Source organism: Hypanus sabinus, chromosome 1 (genome assembly GCF_030144855.1).
Source record: "Hypanus sabinus isolate sHypSab1 chromosome 1, sHypSab1.hap1, whole genome shotgun sequence".
Lineage (NCBI taxonomy): Eukaryota > Metazoa > Chordata > Chondrichthyes > Myliobatiformes > Dasyatidae > Hypanus > Hypanus sabinus.
Genome location: NC_082706.1, coordinates 209,657,936 through 209,682,466, shown reverse-complemented (window position 1 = coordinate 209,682,466; position 24,531 = coordinate 209,657,936). Strand labels below are relative to the sequence as shown.

General features: G+C 44.5%; 1 protein-coding gene across 1 annotated transcript in view; it reads right to left on the bottom strand.

Moving 5' to 3' along the window:
* Positions 1-24,531, bottom strand: part of si:dkey-22o22.2 (neural-cadherin) — a 309,750-nt gene that overhangs the window by 145,021 nt on the left and 140,198 nt on the right. The window contains exons 3-4 of the mRNA XM_059994111.1: positions 13,935-14,160; positions 3,334-3,538 (exon numbers count right to left, since the gene is read on the bottom strand). Of these exons, the coding sequence (XP_059850094.1) occupies positions 3,334-3,538; positions 13,935-14,160 (431 nt within the window). The remainder of the gene's footprint in view (positions 1-3,333; positions 3,539-13,934; positions 14,161-24,531) is intronic.

Here is a 24,531-nt window from a genome sequence, read left to right as displayed (position 1 = left end):
TGTCTTGCATCTTGCATCTTGACTAAAAAAAGTCCTTAACCAAATTCAATCAAGCAAAAGAAAAATAATTGCCCAGACCATATGACAAATAATTTCATTAAAATCAGCTCAGAAAGTGACAGCATTTAGTCCAAGCAGGAGTATTACATGACAGGATTACTGGCACTTTCATGTGTTGATTCACAGATGGTGCCCATATTGGAAAAGAGCAAGTCTATTAATCAGGAGCACAACAGCTTGGGAGCGGACTTACGGCAGCTCCAGGGCGTTTCCTCAAAGAAAGTCTCGTCAGAAAATCTGTGTCTTTTTTGTTTACCCAATCTGCATCACCCTCTGCAAAATGGCTTTATCTTAGCTGTCGGTCTCTGACATACTATTGATTTCAAACAATCTCACTTTATATGACTTCCTAATGTAAGATGGAAAGACAGAATACTGCATTTCTGCGCACTTTCTGTTAAAGCAAAAGAAAGGCTTTAGAATTTGCTCTGAACTATTCAGAATCAGAATCAGGTTTTAAACTTTGTGGGTGACATTGTGGTTAGCAAAACACTTTAACAGCCACCTGGGTTCATTTCTCACTGCTGCCTGTGTAAGGGCATATTCTAAAGTATAGGTTATGTAGCAAAATATTAACTTCAGATCTGATTATGGGCTGTAGATTAAATTTAAAATGCAGCTCTGGACAATGGGTTCCTAGAGCTGTTAACTGAAAAACCAGACAATGCGGATTAACATTGACTTTGGTTGTCTGGTGTGTGGGTGCAAAGAAGTTGGTGTGAAAGTTATATGTAATTTAAAGGAAGTATTTTAGATACATTACAAATATAGAATTGCCCTTTGATCTTTAGCACATAAAATTACATGTAATGTTAGGTGGAGTAGGCCTCATCCTCTGAAAGGGCCTCAATATGATGTCTGCTGTGTCTAATTTTTTTGAATTAAAGACTATTTCATATCTACAGTATCAGCTGCATCTCTGCAGTGATTTTGTTCACATTACAACAGCCTGTAAGGAGCTGTTTGTCTCTCTCCGTCACTATGTGGGTTTCCCCCAGGATCTCCGGTTTCCTCCCACATTTCAAAGACATACCGGTGGTAGAATTCTCCTGTGATTAGGCTAGTGTTAGACCAGGGGTTGATGGGCAGTGTGGCTCGATTGTCTGGTAGGGCCTACTGCCCACTGTAAATTAATAAAATAAAATAAAAAGTAACATCACAGACATATGATATGTTGTGAAATTTATTTTGTACCAGCAGTACAGTTCAATACTGGGCCTGATGAAAGGTTTTGGCTCAGAGAGTCAACTTTTTTTCTCTCCTTAGTTGCTGCCTGACCTGGTGAATTCCTCTAGCATTTTGTATGTGTTACTCTGGATTTCCAGCATCTGCAGAAACTCTGTGTTAACTCGTGCAAAAGTGGAATAACAAGGTAGTGTTCATAAATTCACGGACCATTTGGAAATCCAATGCTGGGGGGAGAGATGCTCCTAAAGTGTGTGCCTTCAGACTTTTGAACCTCCTCTTTGATGACACAATCAGAAGAGGGCATGTCCTGGGTGGTGAGAGTCCTGACTGGTGGATGCTGCCTTCTTGAGGCATTGCCTTTTGAAGATGTAAACACAAAGCACACTGCAGATGCTGTGGTCAAATCAAGATGTACAAACAAGCTGGAGGAACTCAGCAGGTCGGGCAGCATCCGTTGAAATGAGCAGTCAAAGTTTCGGGCCAAGTCCTGACAAAGGGTCACGGCCCAAGACGTTGACTGCTCATTTCAACGGATGCTGCCTGACCTGCTGAGTTCATCCAGCTTGTTAGTATGCCTTTTGAAGATGTCCTTGATTGAGACTTTGTGATCATTGATTTAAAATATCTGCTCTTCATTTGTTCTTACTGCCACAACAGTACTATCAAGAATGGGTCATCACCACAACCCTTCCCATCTGAGGCAGAACATTATTATCAGAAAGTTCAAAGGGATGCATTGGTTAATTACAGGACATGCAAACTTTGACCCTTGACAATGGAGAGATGCATGAAATGCAGCAGTCAGAAATTGAGTGCAGGTCAGGTGATGTTGCATCTGAACCCATATGACCATAGGATATGGGAACAGAATTAGGCCATTCAGCCCATCGAATCTGCTCTACCATTTGATCATGGATGATTTATTATCCCTCTGAATCCCATTCTCCTGCCTTCTACCTATAATCTTTGATCACCTGACTAATCAAGAGCCAATCAATTTTCACTTTAAATATATCCCATGACTTGGCCTCTACAGCTGTCTGTGGCAATAAATTCCACAGATTCACCACCCTCTGGATAAAAGAAATTTTCCTTCATCTCTGTTCCAGTATGAGTGTCCCTCTATTCTGAATCTGTGCCCTCTGGTTCTAGACTCTCCCACATGATAGGAAACATCCTCTCTGCAATCTCTCCATCTAGGCCTTTCAATATTTGATTAGTTTCAATATTTGATAAGTTTAACCATGTGACTTCTTAATCATCTCAACTTGTGTGGCACCTTTGAGGGATCTATGGGCATGGACCCCACAATCCCTCTGTTCCTCCACACTGCTAAGAGTCCTGCCATTAACTCTGTATTCTGCCTTCCAATTCAACCTTCCAAAGTGAATCACTTCACATCTTCCGATTTGAAATGCATCTGCCAATTCTCAGCCCAGCACTACTCCTGTAACCTTCTGCACTATTCACAACTCCACCAACTTCCTTGTCATCCGCATACTTACTAGCCCACCCTTCCACTTCCTCATCCAACCCCTCCAAGTATGGTGTTTCTATATTACTTCCTTAGACGTTTGTGCAGATTCAGCATGACATCTAAAACTTTGACAAACTTCTACAGATGTGTAGTGGAGAGAGGCTGCATCCCAGCCTGGTATGGAAACACCGAGGCCCTTGAATGGAAAATCCTTCAAGAAGTAGAAGATACAGGTAAAGCCCAACCCACCGTTGAGCACATCTACATATAATGTAAATGCAGGAAACCAGCATCCATCATTAGGAACCCCACCATCCAGACCACTCTCACTGCTGCCATCAGGAAGAAGGTACAGGAGCTTTGGGACTCACGCCGCCAGGTTCAGTTATCACCCCTCAACCATCAGGCTCTTCAACCAAAAGGGATAACTTCACTCAGCTTCACTTGACCCATCACTGAACTGTTCACACAATCTATGGACTCACTTTCAAGGACTCAGGTTCTTGATATTTATTGCTTAGTTATTTATTATTATTATTTCTTTTATTTTTTCTCTCTGTATTTGCTCAGTTTGTTGTCTTTTGCAGACTGGTTGACCATCCTCCTACCTCAGTGACACTGGTGAGACCTGTCCCAGCTTCCAGGACCCGGACCAGCAGATGGTAGAGGTGAAGTTCACTTTCGTAGTCAATGCTGTGTATCAGACTCAGCTCCCCGTTCTCCTCGTTGATACTGAAGAGATTGTTGGGACTGATCAGCAGAGAATAGGAGAGAGGCTTTCTCTGGAACGAAATGGCTTCCACGACGATGATTCTAACAAAAAAAAGAATAATTTTTTAATGGAAATGTAATATTCCTTGTGGATAACATACTTTCTTATTCATTATGAAGTACAAATGTAAAATATCCACTAATCAATGAGTCCCTTGCAAATTCTAAAATTTAGCTTTCCTATCTATCTTAATATCCGTATTGCTTTTCGTCATTGAGACAGAGAGCACTACAGCACAGAAACAGGCCCTTCTGCCCATCTAGACCATGCCAAACCATTTAAACTGCCTACTCCCATTGACCCTCACAGGGACCAGACACTCCATACCGCTCATATCCATGTACGGTAAGACCATAAAACATAGTGTAACACCCTGAGAAGGGTTTCATTGCTAATGTAATGGTTTCTCTGTAGCAGCAACTGGGGCTTTGGAATATGTGCGGTCCAGTGAGGGGAGTATTTTTCTTTTCTTGTGTGCCCGAGATTGAGGTATTCGCTGTCTTCTGTTCGGCGGAAGATGAAAAATGAAGATGTCAGAACGGGGAGGTCAGGAACTGTAGGACTGAGTGGATGTGGAATGGGATTGGGAATCGATGACGCCCGGGGTAAACTGATGGAGGATTAACGGATTAGACCCTTTCATTAAAATTGGCCCTTTTCCTTTTGTTTTCTTTACAAACCCTCTCGTCAAATTAAGAATGATAAAGTTAAATCGTTTAATTACATATGGTGTACTGTCTGTTATTTCGTGGCACTGATTTGTAACGGGGACACATCACCCAGCATCCACACAAACAGGTTTTGCACCTCAGATTTCACACGTTTGGCTGGGCCAGTGACTGTCGCCAGCTGAACCTGAGTGTTACAATAGAAGCCCATTGAGTCTGCCCCCCCATTCCATCATGGCGGATCCCAGATTCCACTCAACTCCATACACCTGCCTTCTCGCCATACCCTCTGATACCCTGACCGATCAGGAAGCTATTAACTTCCGTCTTAAATATTCTTGTGGGCTTGGCCTCCACCGCAGCCTGTGACAGAGCAGTCCACAGATTCACCACTCTCTGGCTAAAAAAATCCCTCCTTGTCTGTTCTAAAATGGCACCCCTCAATTTTGAGGCTGAGCCATCTAGTTCTGGATACTCTCACCGTAGGAAACATCCACCCTGTCTAGTCCTTTCTACATTTGGTAGGCTTCAGTGAAATCCCTCCACATTCTTCTAAATTCCGGTGAGTACAGGCCCAAAGCTGCCAAATGCTCCTCATATATTAGCCCTTCATTCCTGGCATCATCCTTGTGCACCTCCTCTGGACTCTCCCAATGACAATCCCTTCTGAGATATGGGGCCCAAAACTGTTGACAATACTCCAAGTGTGGACTGACTAGTGTCTTATAAAGTCTCAGCATTATCTCCTTGCTTTCATATGACTGAAAAAATGCAAATATTACTCTGCTATTTAAGAAGGGTGGGAGGCAGCAGACAGGAAATTATTGACCTGTTAGCCTGACATCAGTGGTTGGGAAGTTGTTGGAATTGATAGTTAGGGATGAGATTACGGAGTACCTGGAGGCAAATGACAAGATAGGCCAAAGCCAGCATGGTTTCCTGAAAGGAAAATCCTGCCTGACTATCCTACTGCAATTATTTGAGGAAATTACAAGCAGGGTAGACAAAGGAGATGCAGTAGATGTGGTGTACTTGGATTTTCAGAAGGCCTTTGACAAAGAGCTGCACATGGGGCTGCTTAGCAAAATAAAAGCCTATGGCATTACAGGGCAGTTACTAGCATGGATGGTGCATTGGCTGGTTGGCAGAAAATAGAGAGTGGGAATAAAGGGATCCTATTCTGGCTGGCTGCCGGTTACCAGTGGAGTTCCACAGGGGTCAGTGTTGGGACTGCTGCTTTTTACAATGTATGTCAATGATTTGGACTATGGGATTAATGGATTTGTGGCTAAATTTGCCGATGATACAAAGATAGCTGGAGGAGTGGGTAGTGTTGAGGAAATAGAGAGCCTGCAGAGAGACTTAGATAGTTTAGGGGAATGGGCAAAGAAGTGACAAATGAAATACAATGTTGGAAAGTGTACGGTCATGCACTTTGGCGGAAGAAATAAATGGGCAGACTGCTATTTAGATTGGGGAAAGAATTCAAAATGCAGAGATGCAAAGGGACTTGGGAGTCCTTGTGTAGGATACGCTAAAGGTTAACCTCCAGGTTGAGTCGGTGGTGAAGAAGGCAAATGCAATGTTAGCATTCATTTCTAGAGGTATAGAATATAAGAGCAGGGATGTGATGTTGAGGCTCTATAAGGCACTTGTGAAACCACACTTGGAGTATTGTGTGCAGTTTTGGGCTCCTTATTTTAGAAAGGATATACTGACATTGGAGAGGGTTCAGAGAACATTCACAAGAATAATTCCAGGAATGAAAGGGTTACCGTATGAGGAACATTTGACAGCTCTTGGGCTGTATTCCCTGGAGTTCAGGAGAATGAGGGAGGATCTCATAGAAACATATCGAATGTTAAGAGGCCTGAACACATTAGATATGGCAAAGTTATTCCCCATGGTAGGGGAGTCTAGCACAAGAGGGAGTGACTTCAGGATTGAAGGACGTCCTTTTAGAACTGAGATGTGGAGAAATTACTTTAGTCAGAGGGAGGTAAATCTGTGGAATTTGTTGCCATGAGCAGCTGTGGAGGCCAAGTCACTGGGTGCATTTAAGGCAGAAGTAGATAGGTTCTTGATTAGCCAGGGCATCAAAGGGTATGGGGAGAAGGCAGTGAAGTGGGGATGACTGGAAGAACTGGATCAGCCCATGATTGAATGGCGGAGCAGACTCGATGGGCTGAATGGCCTACTTCTGCTCCTATATTTTATGGTCTTATGGTCTTATATTCTATTCCCCTCGAAATAAATGCCAACATTGCATTTGCCTTCTTTACCACAGACTCAACCTGTAAATTAACCTTCTGGGAGTTTTGCACAAGGACTCCCAAGTCCCTCTGCACCTCTGATGTTTGAACCTTCTCCCCATTTAAGTAACAGTCCACACTATTGTTCCTTTTACCAAAATGCATTATCATACATTTCCCAACACTGTATTCCATCTGCCACTTTTTTGCCCATTCTTCCAATTTGTCTAAGTCCTGCTGCAATCGCATTGCTTCCTCAGCACTACCTACCCCTCCACCTATCTTCGTATCATCCACAAACTTTGCCACAAAGCCATCAATTCCATTATCCAAATCATTGCCAAACAGCATGAAAAACAGCAGTCACAATACTGACCTGTGAGGAACACCACTAGACACTGGCAGCCAACCAGAAAAGGTCCCTTTAATTCCCACTCATGGCACCCACCTGTCAGTCATTCCTCTATCCATGCCAATATCTTTCCTGTAATGCCATATGATTTTATCTTGTTAAACAGCCTCACATGTGGCACTTCATCAAACGCCTCCTGAAAACAAGTAAATGACATCTACTGTCTCTTCTTTGTCCACCATGTTTGTTACTTAGAAACACAGAAAACCTACAGCACAATACATGCCCTTCAGCCCACAAAGCTGGGCTGAACATGTCCTTACCCGAGAGATTACCTACGGATGCCCATAGCTCTCTATTTTTCTAAGCTCCATGTAGTCTCTGAAAAGACCCTATCATATCTGCCTCCACCACTATTTCCAGCAGCCCATTCCACGCACTCACCACTCTCTGCATAAAAAGCTTACCCCTGACATCTCCTGTGTACCTATTCCCCAGCACCTTAAACCTGCATCCTCTTGTGGCAATCATTTCAGTCCTGAGAAAAAGCCTCTAACTATCCACACGATCAATGCCTCTCATCATCTTGTTCACTTCTATCAGGTCACCTCTCATCCTCCGTCACTCCAAGGAAAAAGGGCTGAGTTCATTCAACTTATTCTCATAAGGCATGCTCCCCAATCCAGGCAACATTCTTGTACATCTTCTCTGCACCCTTTCTATGGCTTCCACATCCTTCCTGTAGTGAGGCAACCAGAACTGAGCACAGTTCTCCAAGTGGGGTCTGACCAGGGTCCTATATAGCTGCAACATTACCTCTCGGCTCTTAAACTCAATCCCATGATTGATGAAAGTCAATGCACCGTATGCCTTCTTAACCACAGAGTCAACCTGCGCAGCAGCTTTGCGTGTCCTATGGACTTGGACCACAAGATCCCTCTGATCCTCAACACTGCCAAGAGTTTTACCATTAATACTATATTCTGCCATCATATTTGACCATAGAACCATAGAACTCTACAGCACAGTACAGGCCCTTCAGCCCTCCATGTTGTGCCGACCCATATAATCCTTAAAAAATGTACTAAACCCACGCTACCCCATAACCCTCCATTTTTCTTTCATCCATGTGCCTGTCCAAGAGGCTCTTAAATACCCCTAATGTTTTAGCCTCCACCACCATCCCTGGCAAGTCATTCCAGGCACTCACAACCCTCTGTGTAAAAAACTTACCCCTGATGTCTCCCCTAAACTTCCCTCCCTTAATTTTGTGCATATGCCCTCTGGTGTTTGCTATTGGTGCCCTGGGAAACAGGTACTGACTATCCACCCTATCTATGCCTCTCATAATCTTGTAGACCTCTACCAAGCCCCCTGTCATTCTTCTACACTCCAAAGAGAAAAGTCCCAGCTCTGCTAACCTTGCTTCATATGACTTGTTCTCCAAACCAGGCAAACATCCTGGTAAATCTCCTCTGCACCCTCTCCATAGCTTCCACATCCTTCCTATAATGAGGTGACCAGAACTGAACACAATACTCTAAGTGCGGTCTCACCAGAGATTTGTAGAGTTGCAAAATAACCTCTCTACCTACCAAAATGAACTTATCTGGGTTGAACTCCATCTGGCACTTCTCAGCCCAGTTTTGCATCCTATCAATGTCCTGCTATAACCTCTGACAGTCCTCCACACTATCCACAATACCCCCAACATTTGTGTCACAGCAAATTTACTAACCCATCCTTTCACTTCCTCATCCAGGTCATTTATAAAAATCACGAAGAGTAAGGGTCCCAGAACAGATCCCTGAGGCACACCACTGGTCACTGACCTCCATGCAGAATATGACCTGTCTACAACCACTCTTTGCCTTCTGTGGGCAAGCCAGTTCTGGATCCACAAAGCGATGTCCCCTTGGATCCCGTGCTTCCTTACTCTCTCAATAAGTCTTACATGGGGTACCTTATCAAATGCCTTGCTGAAATCCATATACACTACATCTACTGCTCTTCCTTCATCAATGTGTTTAGTCACATCCTCAAAAAATTCAATCAGGCTTGTAAGGCACGACCTGCCCTTGACAAAGGCATGCTGACTATTCCTAATCATATTATGTCTCTCCAAATGTTCATAAATCCTGCCTCCCAGTATCTTCTCCATCAACTTACCAACCACTGAAGTAAGACTCACTGGTATATAGTTTTCTAGACCCTCTACTCCCTTTCTTGAATAAGGGAATAACAACTGCAACCCTCCAATCCTCCGGAACCTCTCCCGTCCCCATTGATGATGCAAAGATCATCACCAGAGGCTCAGCAATCTCCTCCCTCGCCTCCCACAGTAGCCTGAGGGAAAGATATACTAACTTCCTAAAAGAACTCTAACAGATTCGTGAGGCACGATTTCCCTTTACAGAAAACATGCTGACTTATTTTATGTTTTTTAGAACTCATCCAAACTTCTCTTAAACGTTGGAATCAAATCCGCATCCACCACTTCCATTAGCAGCTCGTTCCACACTCTCAATGAGGAGTTCCCTCCCATGATCCCATTGAAAATTTCACCTTTCACCTTAACCCATGACCTCTATTCTTGTCTCACCCAATCTCAGTGGAAGAAACCTGCTTGCACTTACCCCATCTATACTCCTCATAATTTTGTATACCTCTATCAAACCTCCTCTCATTCTCCTACAGCCCAGGGAGTAAAGCCAGTGAATGCTGGGGTTCAGGGTTCAATTCCGGTGCTGCCCTGTGAGGTGTCTCTGCATGACCCCCCATGGAATTTGTGGGTTTCCCCCGCGTCCTCTGGTTTCCTCCCACAGACCGAACCAGGTAGGTTGGTTGGGCGTTGTAAATTGTCCTGTGACTAGGTTAGGGTTAATTGGGTTGGTTGGAGGTTGCAGGTCAGCATGGCTCAAAGGGCCAGAGGGCCTACTCCACGCTGATCCTAACGCATTCAACCTTTCCTTACAACTCAGGTCCTCAAGTCCCAGCAACATCCTTGTAAATTTTCTCTCTTCTCCTTATTGATATCGGTTAGTGAGTTCTGGTCACCTCACTGAGGATTTGGTGTAGAAGAAGTTTATGATGCCTGGATTAGAGGGCATGAGTTATAAGGAGAGATTAGACAAACTTCGGTTGCTTTCTCTGGAGCAGTAGAGGCTGAAGAGAGATCTGATTACGATAAGTTCAGACAGATAGTCAATATCTTTCACCTTGGGTTGAAATTCTAATACTAGAGGGCTTGCATTTAAAACAGGGGTATCCAGCCTTTTATATGCCTTAGCCCCTGACCATCTTTGAGGGGACCCTGGACCTCAGGTTTGGAACCCCTGACCTAAAATGATGGAGTAAACTGAAAGGAAATATGCAAGGCATTTTTTCTTTACACAGAGTAGTGGGTGCCTTGGTTGTTAAGGTTGTAGTGGAGTTAAGTTCCTATTACCTATTAAATGCTCCCAGTGGCGTGTGAATCAAATAGACTCTGACAACCCGGCAGAACCACTTCTACTGACAAGAGAAGGGGCAAAGGCAGTTACTCTGGGCAGATGGGGCTCATCAGCCATGGTTATCTAGGAGAAGGAAGACTCTGATCTCAAACTCACTCGTGGGGAAGGCTTTGGGAGTAAACCCTGAGGGAAAATCCAGAGCTGGACTTCCCAAGGCAGTCATGTGTTGAATGGCAACTCCTGCGACACCGCTGGTGCCGAACTGTATCAGTCACTGAAGTTCCTTTGGATTCATCAGCTGTGTGAAAAGGGGGAGTTTGCTACATGGGCAACATCTTGCTCCCCATATCGTACTGCCCTGGCTTGCATATATGTGGACAGCTGGGATGCAACATCCATGGTTAACCTGACCGACGGAGGTGTCAATAAGGCGGGTGCCTGGAATTTGCTGGCAGGGATGGTGCAAGAGGCAGTAAAATAGGGCTCTTAGACAAACCCACAGGTGTGTAGGAAATCATAATTACAAGAGATTGTACAGATGCTGGAGATCCAGAGCAATGCACACAAAATGCTGGAGGAACTCAACAGATCAGGCGGCATCTATGGAGAGGAATCAATGTTTAAAGCTATGACCCTTCAGGACTCAAAATGTTTTTGACATTATGTAGGCAGAAGGTGTTGGTTGGGCATTTAATCACTAATTTAATTGTCGCACACAATGCTGGAGGATCTCAGCAGGACATGCAGCATCTATGGAAAAGAGTAAACAGTTGATGTTTTGGGCTGGTCCTGACGAAGGACCTGCAGATTTTCTCTTGTTTGTGATTGGACTAATTTAATGGTTCAGCACAACATTGTGGGCTGAAAGGCCTTTTCCTGTGCTGTACTCTTTGAAGTTCAATCTATATTTTCTTAGTTTACCCTGAAATTTACAGTTATAGAACTTCAATGTAGACCTTGTTCTTTAGTTGCTTTCAGTTGATTTTTTGGCAGATATTTAGATTTTAATCTCTAAGGAGTACTCCTTAAATGATGGGCATATGCTATTTTTAAAACTCACCAGCATAGTTTAGTTCTCAGAGTGTAAATGTCAGCAAATTCTAATACATGTAAATGTACACTCATGACCATTTTATTATGTACCTCCTGTACTGAGATGTTCATCTGCACATCACTGTTGTAACTCATGAGTTACTGTCACCTTCCTGTCAGCTTGAGCCATTCTCCTCTGACCTCTCTCATTAACAAGGTGATTTCACCCACAGAACCAGTCTGGCCATTCTCCTCTGACCTCTCTCGTTAACGAGGTGTTTTCCCCCACAGAACCAGTCTGTCCATTCTCCTCTGACCTCTCTCATTAACAAGGTGATTTCACCCACAGAACCAGTCTGGCCATTCTCCTCTGACCTCTCTCATTAACAAGGTGTTTTCCCCCACAGAACCAGTCTGTCCATTCTCCTCTGACCTCTCTCATTAACAAGGTGATTTCACCCACAGAACCAGTCTGGCCATTCTCCTCTGACCTCTCTCGTTAACGAGGTGATTTCCCCCACAGAACCAGTCTGGCCATTCTCCTCTGACCTCTCTCATTAACGAGCCACTTTCGATCACAGAACCAGTCTGGCCATTCTCCTCCGACCTCTCTCATTAACAAGGTGATTTCCCCCACAGAACCAGTCTGTCCATTCTCCTCCGACCTCTCTCATTAACAAGGTGATTTCACCCACAGAACCAGTCTGGCCATTCTCCTCCGACCTCTCTCATTAACAAGGTGATTTCCCCCACAGAACCAGTCTGTCCATTCTCCTCCGACCTCTCTCATTAACAAGGTGATTTCACCCACAGAACCAGTCTGTCCATTCTCCTCCGACCTCTCTCGTTAACGAGGTGATTTCCCCCACAGAACCAGTCTGTCCATTCTCCTCCGACCTCTCTCGTTAATGAGGTGTTTTCACCCACAGAACCAGTCTGTCCATTCTCCTCCGACCTCTCTCATTAACAAGGTGTTTTCACCCACAGAACCAGTCTGTCCATTCTCCTCCGACCTCTCTCATTAACAAGGTGATTTCCCCCACAGAACCAGTCTGTCCATTCTCCTCTGACCTCTCTCATTAACAAGGTGTTTTCACCCACAGAACCAGTCTGGCCATTCTCCTCTGACCTCTCCCATTAACAAGGTGTTTTCACCCACAGAACCAGTCTGTCCATTCTCCTCTGACCTCTCCCATTAACAAGGTGTTTTCACCCACAGAACCAGTCTGTCCATTCTCCTCCGACCTCTCTCATAAACAAGGTGATTTCACCCACTGCTGCTCACTGGGTGTTTTTTTTTTGTTTTTTGCACCATTCTCTCTAGAGACTATTGTACATGAAAATCCCGGGAGATCAGCAGTTTCTGAGATACTCAAACCACCCCATCTGGCACCAATCATTCCATGGTCAAAGTCACTTAGATCACATTTGTTCCCCATGCTGATGTTTAATCTGATCAAGTTTGCAGGCTTTTATTGCTGCCTCGTGACTGGCAGACAGGTGTACCTGATAAAGTGGCTACGGAGTGTATTTGGCAAATGAAGTTGATCCTTGATACTTGATCCCTGCCATTAATTGGTGTGGATTTGTTGCTAAGCATCTGAACAATGATGCCTACCAATCACTTCTACAAAAGCTACCAAGGAAGATCAGTTCTGTGGTGTCTCTGGTATCCAGACAAGAGAAAATCTGCAGATGCTGGAAATCCAGAGCAACCACACACAAAATGCTGGAGGAATTCAGCAGGTCAGGCAGCATCTATGGAAAGGAATAAAGAGTCGACACTTTGGGCCAAGACCCTTCTTCAGGACTGGAAAGAAGGGGTTGAACTAAAGAGCTGAGAAGTTGATGGGTGAAAGAGATAAAGGGCTGGAGAAGGAGGAATCTGATAGGCAAGGGTAGAAGGCCATGGAAGGGGGAGGAGCACCAGAGGGAGGTGATGGAGGCAAGGAGATAGGAGAGAGAGCGAGAGAGAGAGAGAGAGAGAAACAAGAATGAGAAATGGTGACGGAAAGGGGAGGGGCAATTGAGGAAAACAGGAATTCCCATAGATGCTGAGTTCCTCCAGCATTTTCCTCTGGCATCCAGCTGTGGTGTCAGCACAGTGGGTGAGAAGCCAATGAAAGAGAGTAACAGTGGAACAGCAAAAGGAAGCGAAGGGCACTGTTTTTAACTAATCTCACAAACCGCTGGAGAACTCTGAGTTCCTCTAGCATTTTATGTATGTTGCTTTGGAGTTCCAGCATCTGCAGAACTTCTGGTGTTTATTTTTAACTAATAGTTTAATTATTTTATATAGGGCAATTAAATCACAATTCCTGGTTATGCGACCACTGATGCCAGGCAATCTCTGAAGAGTATTGGTAATAGCTGGGGTCACCCGTCTTGTAAAGACACTGCCCAGAAGAAGGCAATGACAGACCACTTCTGTAGAAAAATTTGCCAAGAACAATGATGGTCATGGATAGGGAAAAGAATAAAAACAACATCGTGAAGTGGGTCTTCCCCACAGTCAACAATCAAATTAAAGACAGATGGATAGACTATGATCACCCATGGCATATAATGATGATGACAGGACAAAACTGGATTGTTTATTGGATTAAAGTGAACCATTATTATCATGACATACTATAAAACACAGCATGTTACTTCAGTACAGACCCTTTCAATCTACTCACGGTTGTCCGGCAGGGATATTTTCTGAAATAAATACATTGTAGGACACATTAAGAAACTGTGGAGGCCTGGAGCCAACCAGGATGAAAACAGATGCATGAGGTCCCTTGTTGCCTTCCTTATTGACGGCCAAAACGGTCAACACATATTCATTGTTCCTGAGCAGGGTTAATCCCGTCGTCTTGATGATGCCTGAACTTCTGTCGACTTCGAATCTCTCCTCTCCACCTGCGTAGTCACAATGTAAAGAGAAAGCAACATCAATCTGAGACCCTAGGTAAACAGATGCTATGTTAGTGTTCATTTTGAGAGGACTAGAGTATAAAAGCAAGGATGTGATGCTGAGGTTTTATAAGGCATCGGTCAGGCTGCACTTGGAGCGTTGTAAGAAGTTTTGGGTCCCTCATCTAAGAAAAGATGTGCTGGCACTGGAGAGGGTCCAGAGGAGGTTCACGAGAAATATTCAGGGAATGAAAGTTTTACCATATGAGGATCGTGGGCTCAGGGCCAGCACTCACTGGAGTTTAGAAGAAATGGGTGGGATCTCATTGAAACCATTCAAATATTGAAAACTCTGGAAAGAGTAAATGTAAATCAGTTACAATGGAATGGTAGAGCAGACTTGATGGGCCAATTGGCCCAATTCTGCTCCCATGTTTTATGTTCTTAACTATTGAATGATTCTGATAACATATCTTCAAGACAAAGTTATTATGTGCCTTTCTACTTTAAACAAGGAATCAGCAATCTGAAGATTAAAGATCTTAATCTTAAAGATTATTTCTTAAATAAAACAGTTTGGAATAATAAGAGGCAGACTAGAACAAGCACACATCTACATTTAACTGAGCCACATCAACCACAGGTCCTGCATAAACATAAGAGAATCTGCCAATGCTGGAAATCCAGAGCAACTCACACAGAATGCTGGAGTAACTCAGCAGGTCAGGCAGCGTCTATGGAGATGAACAAACAGCTGTTTCAAGATGAATTCCTTCACCAGGACTGGAGGGAAGGGGACAGAAGCTGTTTCCAGCCCTGACGAAGGGTCTCAGCCCCAAAACATTGACTATTCCTCTCCGTAGATGCTGCCTAACCCGCTGAGTTCCTATAGCATTTCAAGATTCAAGATTGCTTTTTTACCATAGAACCACAGAACACTACAGCACAGTACAGGCCCTTCAGCCCTCCCAAGTTGTGCCGACCTATATAATCCTTAAAAAATGTACTAAACCCATGTGACCCCATAACCCTCCATCTTTCTTTCATCCATGTGCCTATCCAAGAGGCTCTTAAATACCCCTAATGTTTTAGCCTCCACCACCATCCCTGGCAAGTCATTCCAGGCACTCACAACCCTCTGTGTAAAAAACTTACCTCTGATGTCTCCCCTAAACTTCCCTCCCTTAATTTTGTACATATGCTCTCTGGTGTTTGCTACTGGTGCCCTGGGAAACAGGTACTGACTATCCACCCTATCTATGCCTCTCATAATCTTGTAGACCTCTATCAAGTCCCCTCTCATTCTTCTACACTCCAAAGAGAAAAGTCCCAGCTCTGCTAACCTTGCTTCACATGACTTGTTCTCCAAACCTGGCAACATCCTGGTAAATCTCCTCTGCACCCTCTCCATAGTTTCCACATCTTTCCTATAATGAGGTGACCAGAATTGAACACAATACTCTAAGTGCGGTCTCAACAGAGATTCGTAGAGTTGCAACATGACCTGTCTACTCTTGAACTCAATCCCCCTGTTTATGAAGCCTAGTATCCCATAGGCCTTCTTAACTACCCTATCAACCTGTGCAGTGACCTTGAGGGATGTATGGATTTGAACCCCAAGGTCCCTTTGTTCATCCACACTCTTAAGTAACTGACCATTAATCCTGTACTCAGTCTTCTGGTTTGTCCTTCCAAAATGCATCATCTCACACTTATCCGGATTGGATTCTATCTGCCATTTTTCTGCCCAACTCTGCAGCCTGTCTATATTCTCTTGTAACTTTAGACAACCTACAGCTCCATCCACAACTCCTCCAATCTTCATGTCATCCGCAAACTTACTCACCCATCCTTCCGCCTCTACATCCAGGTCATTTATAAAAATCACAAATAGCAGGGGTCCCAGGACAGATCCCTACGGCACTCCACTAGTCACCCACCTCCAGGCAGAATACTTTCCTTCCACAACTACCCTCTGCTTTCTTCCTTTAAGCCAATTTTTTATCCAAACAGCCAAGGTTCCACTTATCCCATGCCTCATGACTTTCTGGATGAGTCTCTCGTGAGGGACCTTGTCAAATGCTTTGCTAAAGTCCATGTAGATCACATCCACTGCCCTACCCTCATCAATTTCTTTTGTTACTTCTAGTTTTGTTACATAGAACTTTTACTGTTGTGTGTGTGACCATTCTTCAGTCACTGAGTCATTCTGGTTGAATGCTACATTGATTAGATCAGATTAAATTCCCACTGGAAAAGAGCACAGACATTTAACAAGCACAACAAGAGATTGTGACAGTAGTAGGTGGTTTTGACTTTCCACATATTGACTGGGCCTTCCATTCTGTAAAAGGGTTGGATAGGAAAGAGTTTGAATGTGTTCAGGAAAGATTCCTTAATCCGTGTGTAGAAGCCCAATGAGAGAGTGTGTGATACTAAATCTGCTATTAGGGAATGAGACAGGGCAGGTCACGGAAGTTTGTGCAGGGGAACATTTTGCATCCAGTGATCATAATGCCATTAGTTTCAAGGTAATTATGGAAATGGATAGGTCTGGTCCTCGGGATGAAACTCTAAATTGGATTCTAAATTGAGATTCTAAATCAGATAATTGGGTGACTGTCAGATAGTGGAGAGCACCCCTGTGGCTGCCCTCCTCAACAATAAGTGCTCCATTTTGATTACCATTGCAGGTGGGACCTGCCTGGGAGAAGCAACAGAGGCCGTGCCGTTGGCACTGAGTCTGGACGCTTGGCTCAGAATATTTGGACTATTAGCACAATCAATAACGGCAGTTACAGAAATACCAAAACTTTTCAAACAAGATTATCCCTGCATTGATTAAGAGTAACTTTATTGAAACATTCAAATATTACATGTACATTAGATTGTGACATTATGTTTCATTTTATAAAAAGATTTAAATTTTATTCTACATTTTATTTATAACACGCTGTTTGAGCAATGCTCTAACAGTGGCAGTGACCGAGGTTCAATTCCATTGCTGTCTGTAAGGAGTTTGCACGGTCTCCCCATGACCATGTGGGTTTCCTCTGGGTGCTCCAGTTTCCTCACACAGTCCAAAGGTGTACAGATTAGGGTTGGTGAGTTGTGCTGGTGTTGGAAACATGTTGACACTTGCAGGCTGCCACAGGCACATTCTCACGCAAACACCAGACTTCAAAGTACACTTATTATCAGAGTATGCACATGAAGTCCCCTTCACCAGGTTTGTATGGAAACTTGGCTTGTTAGCCAGCTCTGCTAAAAGCCACAGGCCACGGTGAGAAGGCCACTTTTCTTAAATAATACACGTCCGAGGTTGGTAAGCGTTGGCTCCAACCAAACAGGAAAGTTGGAATGTTTTGATTAACAGAACCCTGATTTAAGTGACTGCTGTGTAAATACTGCCCAGCTTTCTCTAGAACCTTCTCCCAATTGAACCATCCTGATTGGCTGATGCAACATTCCTAAGCTGAACATCATAGCCCCGTTTCTTTAGCCAAAAACCCAAACACTCTCCCAGCAGGACACACTGCTTTTTCAGAAAGCTACCAAATGAAATAGCCCACAGCATTAGAAGTAAAAATCTTACCCAGGGCATTACATTCTCTGCCCACCAAAAATAGTCATGTCCTCATGACATTGAAACCTATTAAATCGTTATTAATAGCACAGCATTCATTTGAATATTGTGATTTCAGGACTCCCACCTGATTTTCCAGCCAACTGGAGTTTTCCTGACTCTGGGTCATCTTATCTCATCTTCAGTTTCTTCAGCCTCGGGCACTCTTTGGGACCTTTCGCATCTACTTGGGGATGCCGTGTCCTGTCTATCACTCGCACCTTCTGGCAAGTCAAGTCCCCATGGCACCTGATTGAGCTCAGCTCAGCCCCAATTACACCGGAGCCCAGCTTCCCCTCACCGTCTGGCATCGTGTCTGCCTGTCCACTGCCAACTCCTCCGCTACATCTGAGTCAGGGTTGGGAGATTCAGGAGTTTGCATAGGGTAACGTATACCACACCCCCATTTCCTTATCCTCTGAGTCTGTACAGCATTCAGTGGTCGGGTCCTTTTCAGGTCTTTCTGCTGTTTACCTTTCTGTTCTCCTACCAGGTGTAGGGTCGGGACAGGCTCTGGGGCAATACGTACCTCCTGCCCTGGGGGAGAAGCTGATTCTGACGGAGAATTTGACGGGGCCGTTCCCACCTTCTGGCTTCACCTGGAAAACTGGCACATTTGGAATTTGTCTCTCCACTATGCAAGGCGCAGACACCCAGTGGTCAGCCAACTTATGCTTCCCTGGTAACCCCAAATTCCTGATTCAAACTCTGTCTCCAGTTAAAAAAACCTAATCTTTTGATAATATCCCCCTTGTTTCCTTGATTCTGCTCGGTAGCAGAGATCGCTGCTGGCTTGAAAGTCTGTTGCAGTTCTTTCCTCATATCAGACAGGAACTTCAAATATGTCTTCTGTGGTAAGTCTTCACTACCAGCCCCAAAACTGAGATCTACAGGTAATCTTGCTTCGTGCCCGAACATCAAATAGTACGGTGAGTATCCTGTAGCTTCATTCTGTGTACAGCTGTAGATGCCCAACATGCTGACTCCATGTGTTCTTTTTGCTGATATCCAGGGTCTGAGCTTGACTAACAATGTCCGGTTGAACCTTTCAGGCTGGGGATCACCCTGAGGGTGATGGGGGTGGTCCTCGACTTCTCAACTCCAAGCATGCTCAGTAATGCATGTGTGAGCCGATTCTCAAAATCCCTTCCTCGATCACTGTGCATTCTGATTAATCAAGAATCTGTTGACCTCTGCCTTAAATATGCCCAGTGACTTGGCCTCCACAGCCGCCTGTGGCTACGAATTCCACAGATTCACCGCTGACTAAAGAAATACCTCTACATCTCCGTTTTAAAAGGATGTCTCTTTATTCTGAGGATGTGTTCTGAGGTGGAGAAGGGGCAGAGCGGAATACTAACGGCACTAAACGGTGATGGCTTGGCTTGCATCTTCGAAAACAGTTCAATTTCCATCTTTAGTATCTTTATTTTTCCCTTTCAAGGTTCTTTGGAAGACCCTGACCTGAAGTTACACGCTGACCTGGCCGCGTGGTGTGCCTACAACCACCTGGCCCTTAACACCCAGAAGACCAAGGAGATCATTGTGGGCTTCAGGCATGCTAGGAGCTACACTCACGTCCCCACCTACATCAATGGAGCTGTAGTGGAGCGTGTATCAAGCTTCAAATTCCTTGGTGTCCACATTTTCGAGGATCTCACCTGGTCCCTGAACTCCTCCATCCTGATCAAAAAGGTGCAACAGCGCCTTTATTTCCTGTGGAGCATCAAGAAAGCTCACCTCTGTCCCAGGATACTGACGGACTTTTGTACCATTGACAGCAGACTCACCAACTGCATCTCAGTGTGGGATGGCGATTGTCCCTTATCGGACCACAAAGCACTCCAGTGTGTGGTGAAAACTGCCCAGCGGATTATTGGCAACCAATTGTCCACCATTGAGAATATCTACCATAAATGCTGCCTGGGCAGGGTGAAAAGCATCATCAAGGATGCATCTCACCCTAACCATGGACTCTTTACTCTCCTCCCATCCGGTAGGCGCTACAGGAGCCTCCGCTCCCACACCAGGAGGCACAGGAAGAGCTTCTTCCCTGAGGCTGTGATACTGCTGAACCTCACATCACAGTGCTAAGCGGTATTGCACCCATATTGTACTGTCTCAGTACTTTTATATCTGTGTGCAGTAGCACTTACTTTTTATTCGCAGTTGTTTTGTAAATAACACTATTCCTGTTAGCATCTTGTTAGATGCTAATTGCATTTCATTTGGCTTGGTATCTGTACTCGGCGCAATGACAATAAAGTTGAATCTAATTCTGGTTCTTTGTGGGAATGGACCCGCTCTCTCGGTTTCATAACCGGCTGTTGTTGTTTGGCACGCCAAGGGCTCAGCCTAAGAGTCTGACTCGGATTTGGAAGCCTGGGTTCTCGGTGCTCTGGAGACAGGCAGATCGAGGGTCGGTGTCACAGCAGGAGACTCGTGTGTCGTCGGGGGAGTCGGGATATCTGTTGTGTGTCTGGAGACCCGAGATCTTTGTGATCTTCTGGCGCAGAGCTTGAAAAAAGCGACATAATGGACTTTTATCATCGTAAGCCCACAAGTTGTTTGTTACGTCTCCCTGCTTGTTGGGAAAACGGAGACCTCTCCTTCTCCCTTATGTCGTATGCCAGGTGAAATGCAAAGTCTTTTGGGTAAATGCATGTCTGTGTCTTTGCTTTGCTCATGCTTGAGTGCTTGGTGGTGAGTGCCATTGCTTTTTTTGCAGTGGGGAGGGGAGGTGATTGTTGTTTGTTGCCACTTAACGCATGAGAGGTAGGGGAGCTGGGGGGGTGGTTCTTTGGGGTTCTAACATTTAATTGTCATTCATTCTTTGGGGCACTCCTCTGTTTTTGTGGATGGCTGTGAAGAAAAGCATTTCAGGATGTATATTGTATACATTTCTCTGGCATTAAATTGTACCTTTGTTCTCTTGTCCTAGACTCCCACACCAGAGGAAACATCCTCTCCACATCCACTCTATTCAGGCCTTTCAATATTGAATGGGTTTTCAATGAGATCCCCCCCTCATTTTTCTGAATTCCAGTGAATACAGGCCCAGAGTCTCAAATGCTCCTCACATGATTAAGCTTCCAGTCCAACAACCATTTTTGTGAACTTCCTTTGAACTCTCTCCAATATCAACACATCCTTTCTCAGATCAGGGGCCCAAAGCTGCTCACAATTCTGTAAGTGAGATCTCACCGGTGCCTTATAATGCCTCAACATTACGTCTTGGCTTTTATATTCTAGTCCTCTCAAAGTGAATGCTTATATTGCACTTGCCTTCCACACCACCGACTCAACCTGCAAATGAACCTTCAGTGAATCCTGCACGAGGACTCCCAAGTCTCTTTGCACCTCAGATTTTTGAGTTTTCTTTCCATAAACTTCCCGACACTGTATTCCCACTGTATAACCCACTTTGCCCATTCTCCTAATCTGTCCAAGTCCTTCTGCAGCCTTTCTGCTTCCACAACAATACCTGTCCTTATGCCTATCTTTGTGACATCTGCAAATTATGTATGACTTATTTATTTTTCTATTTGCACAGTTTATTCTCTTTTCCACACTGGTTTTATGGCTAAGTGGGTGCGGAGTTTCATTGATTCTATTAGTTATTGGTTTTATTGAGTATGTCTGCAACAAAATAAATCTCAGGGTTGTACATAAGAACATAACATCGTAAGATACAGTTGGCCCTCCTTATCCACAGGTTCGGCATGCGTGGATTCAACCAACCGTGGATCGGGAAAACCCAGAAGTTCTCTCTCCAGCGCTCGTTGTTTGAACATTGTTTGCCTCGCGTCTCGTGTACAGACTTCCTTTTCCTGTCATTATTCCCTGAACAATACAGTACAACAACTATTTATATAGCATTTACATTGTATTAGGTATTAATAAGTAATCCAGAGATGATTTAAAGTATACAGGAGGATGTGCATTGGCTATATGCAAATACTATGCTATTTTATATAAGGGACTTGAGCATCCATATTTTTTGGTATTCGTGGGGCGTCCTGGAACCAGTCCCCCACGGATAAGGAAGGCCGACTGTATAGGAGCAGAATTAGGCCATTTGGCCGATTGAGTCTGTTCCACCATTTCATCGTGGCTGATCCGTTTTCCCTCTCAGCCCCAATCTCCTGCCTTCTCCCCGTGTCCCTTCACGTCCTGACCAATCAAGAATCCATCAACCTCTGAATTGAATTGAATCGACTTTATTTCTTACATCCTTCATATACATGAGGAGTAAAAATCTTTACATTACGTCTGTCTAAATGTGCAATGTGCAATTTATAGTGATATATAATAAATAGTATGTACAACAGGACAGTCAATATGACATAGAACTACAGTTGTGTCAGCATGAATTAATCAGTCTGATGTCCTGGTGGAAGAAGCTGTCCTGGAGCCTGTTGGTCCTGGCTTTTACGCTGCGGTACCATTTCCCAGATGGTAGCAGCTGGAATGGTTTGTGGTTGGGGTGACTCAGGTCCCCAGTGATTCTTCAGGCCCTTTTTATGCACCTATCTCTGTAAATGCCCTGAATAGTGGGAAGTTCACATCTACAGATGCGCTGGGCTGTCCGCACCACTCTCTGCAGAGTCCTGCGATTGAGGGACGTACAGTTCCCATACCAGGCAGTGATGCAGACAGTGAGGATGCTCTCAATTGTGCCCCTGGAGAAAGTACTAAGGATTTGGGGACCCATACCACAGACCTTAAACCACCTGAGGTGAAATAGGCTCCATTCCTCCTATAATCCACAATCAGCTCCTTTGTTTTTGCGACATTGAGGGAGAGGTTGTTTTCTTGACACAACTGTGTCAGGTGGTGATTTCCACGCTGTGGGCTGCCTCATTATTATTTGAGATTAGGCCAATCAGTGTAGCGTCGTTGGCAAATTTAATTAGCAGATCGGAGCTGTGGGTGGCGACACAGTCATGGGTATACAGGGAGTAAAGGAGGGGGCTTAGACACGGTCCTGAGGAGCAGAGGGGCAGAGGTGAGGGAGCCCACTCTTACCACCTGCCGGCGATCTGACAGGAAGTCCAGGATCCAGCTGCACGAGGCAGAGACAAGGCCGATCTCTGAGCTTCCTGTTGAGCCTGGATGGAATTATTGTGTTGAATGCTGAACTGTAGACCAAGAACAGCATTCTCACATAAGCATCCTTCTTCTCCAGATGTGCAAGGATGGTATGTAGAGCAACGGCTTTTGGGTCATCTGTCAATCGGTTTTGTCAGTAAGCAAATTGTAGGGGATCCAGTGTGGGTGGTAACGAGACCTGGTGTCATCGTACACCAGTCATTGAAGGTGGGCATGCAGGTACAGCAGGCGGTGAAAAAGGCGAATGGTATGTTGGCATTCATAGCAAAAGGATTTGAGTACAGGAGCAGGGAGGTTCTACTGCAGTTGTACAAGGCCTTGGTGAGACCGCACCTAGAATATTGTGTGCAGTTTCCTAATCTGAGGAAAAACATTCTTGCCATAGAGGGAGTACAGAGAAGGTTCACTAAATTGATTCCTGGGATGGCAGGACTTATATATGAAGAAAGACTGGATCGACTCGCTGGAATTTAGAAGATTGAGGGGGGATCTTATTGAAATGTATAAAATTCTAAAGGGATTGGACAGGCTAGGTGCAGGAAAATTGTTCCCAATATTGGGGAAGTCCAGAACAAGGGGTCACAGTTTAAGGATAAAGGGAAAGCCTGTTAGGACTGAGATGAGGAAAAACTTCTTCACACAGAGAGTGGTGAATCTGTGGAATTCTCTGCCACAGGAAACAGTTGAGGCCGGTTCATTGGCTATATTTAAGAGGAAGTTAGATATGGCCCTTGTGGCTAAAGGGATCGGGGGTATGGAGAGAAAGCAGGTACAGGGTTCAGAGTTGGATGATCAGCCATGATCATACTGAATGGCGGTACAGGCTCAAAGGGCGGAATGGCCTACTCCTGCACCTATTTTCTATGTTTTTATGTTTTTATGTTTCTTCTTGGGAGGCCATAATGAACAAAATACTTTTCCCACAATATTTTGCCAACTGTGGATGTCCTCTGATCCTTTGTATGAGGTCTCAGGATACTTGGAGGCTCATTGTCAGCATGGTTTCCTCAAGGGAGAGCTTTACCTGACAAATCTGTTGTAATTCTTATTAGAAGGAGCAAGGCAGGATAGAATTGTTTCATGTTGTGTATTTGGATTTTCAGAAGGACTTTGACAAGGTGCCACACATGAGGCTGCCTAACAAGCTACAAGCCCATGGCATTACAGGAAAGATTCTGATGTGGATAGAGCAGTAGTTGAATGGAAGGATGCAAAGAATGGGAATAAAGGGAGTCTTTTCTGGTTGGGTGCTGGTGACTATAGGTGTTCCACAGGTATCTGTGTTGGGACCGATTCTTTTTACGTTAGATGTCGATTATTTGGAAGCTGGAATTGATAGTTTGAAGATGATATGAAGGTAGGTGAAGGGGCAGGTAGTTTTGAAGAAGTAGAGAGACTACAGAAGGACAGGCAGATTTGGAGAATGGGCAAAGAAGTGGCAGATGGAATACATAGTTGGGAAGTGTATGGTCATGTACCTTGGTAGAAAAAATGAAAGGGGTGACTATTTTCAAAATGGAGAGAAAATACAAAATAACTGAGGTACAAGGAGACTTGGGAATCCTTGTGCAGGAATCCCTAAAGGTGAATTTTCAGGTTGAGTCTGATGAGGAAGGCAAGTGCAATGTTGGCATTCATTT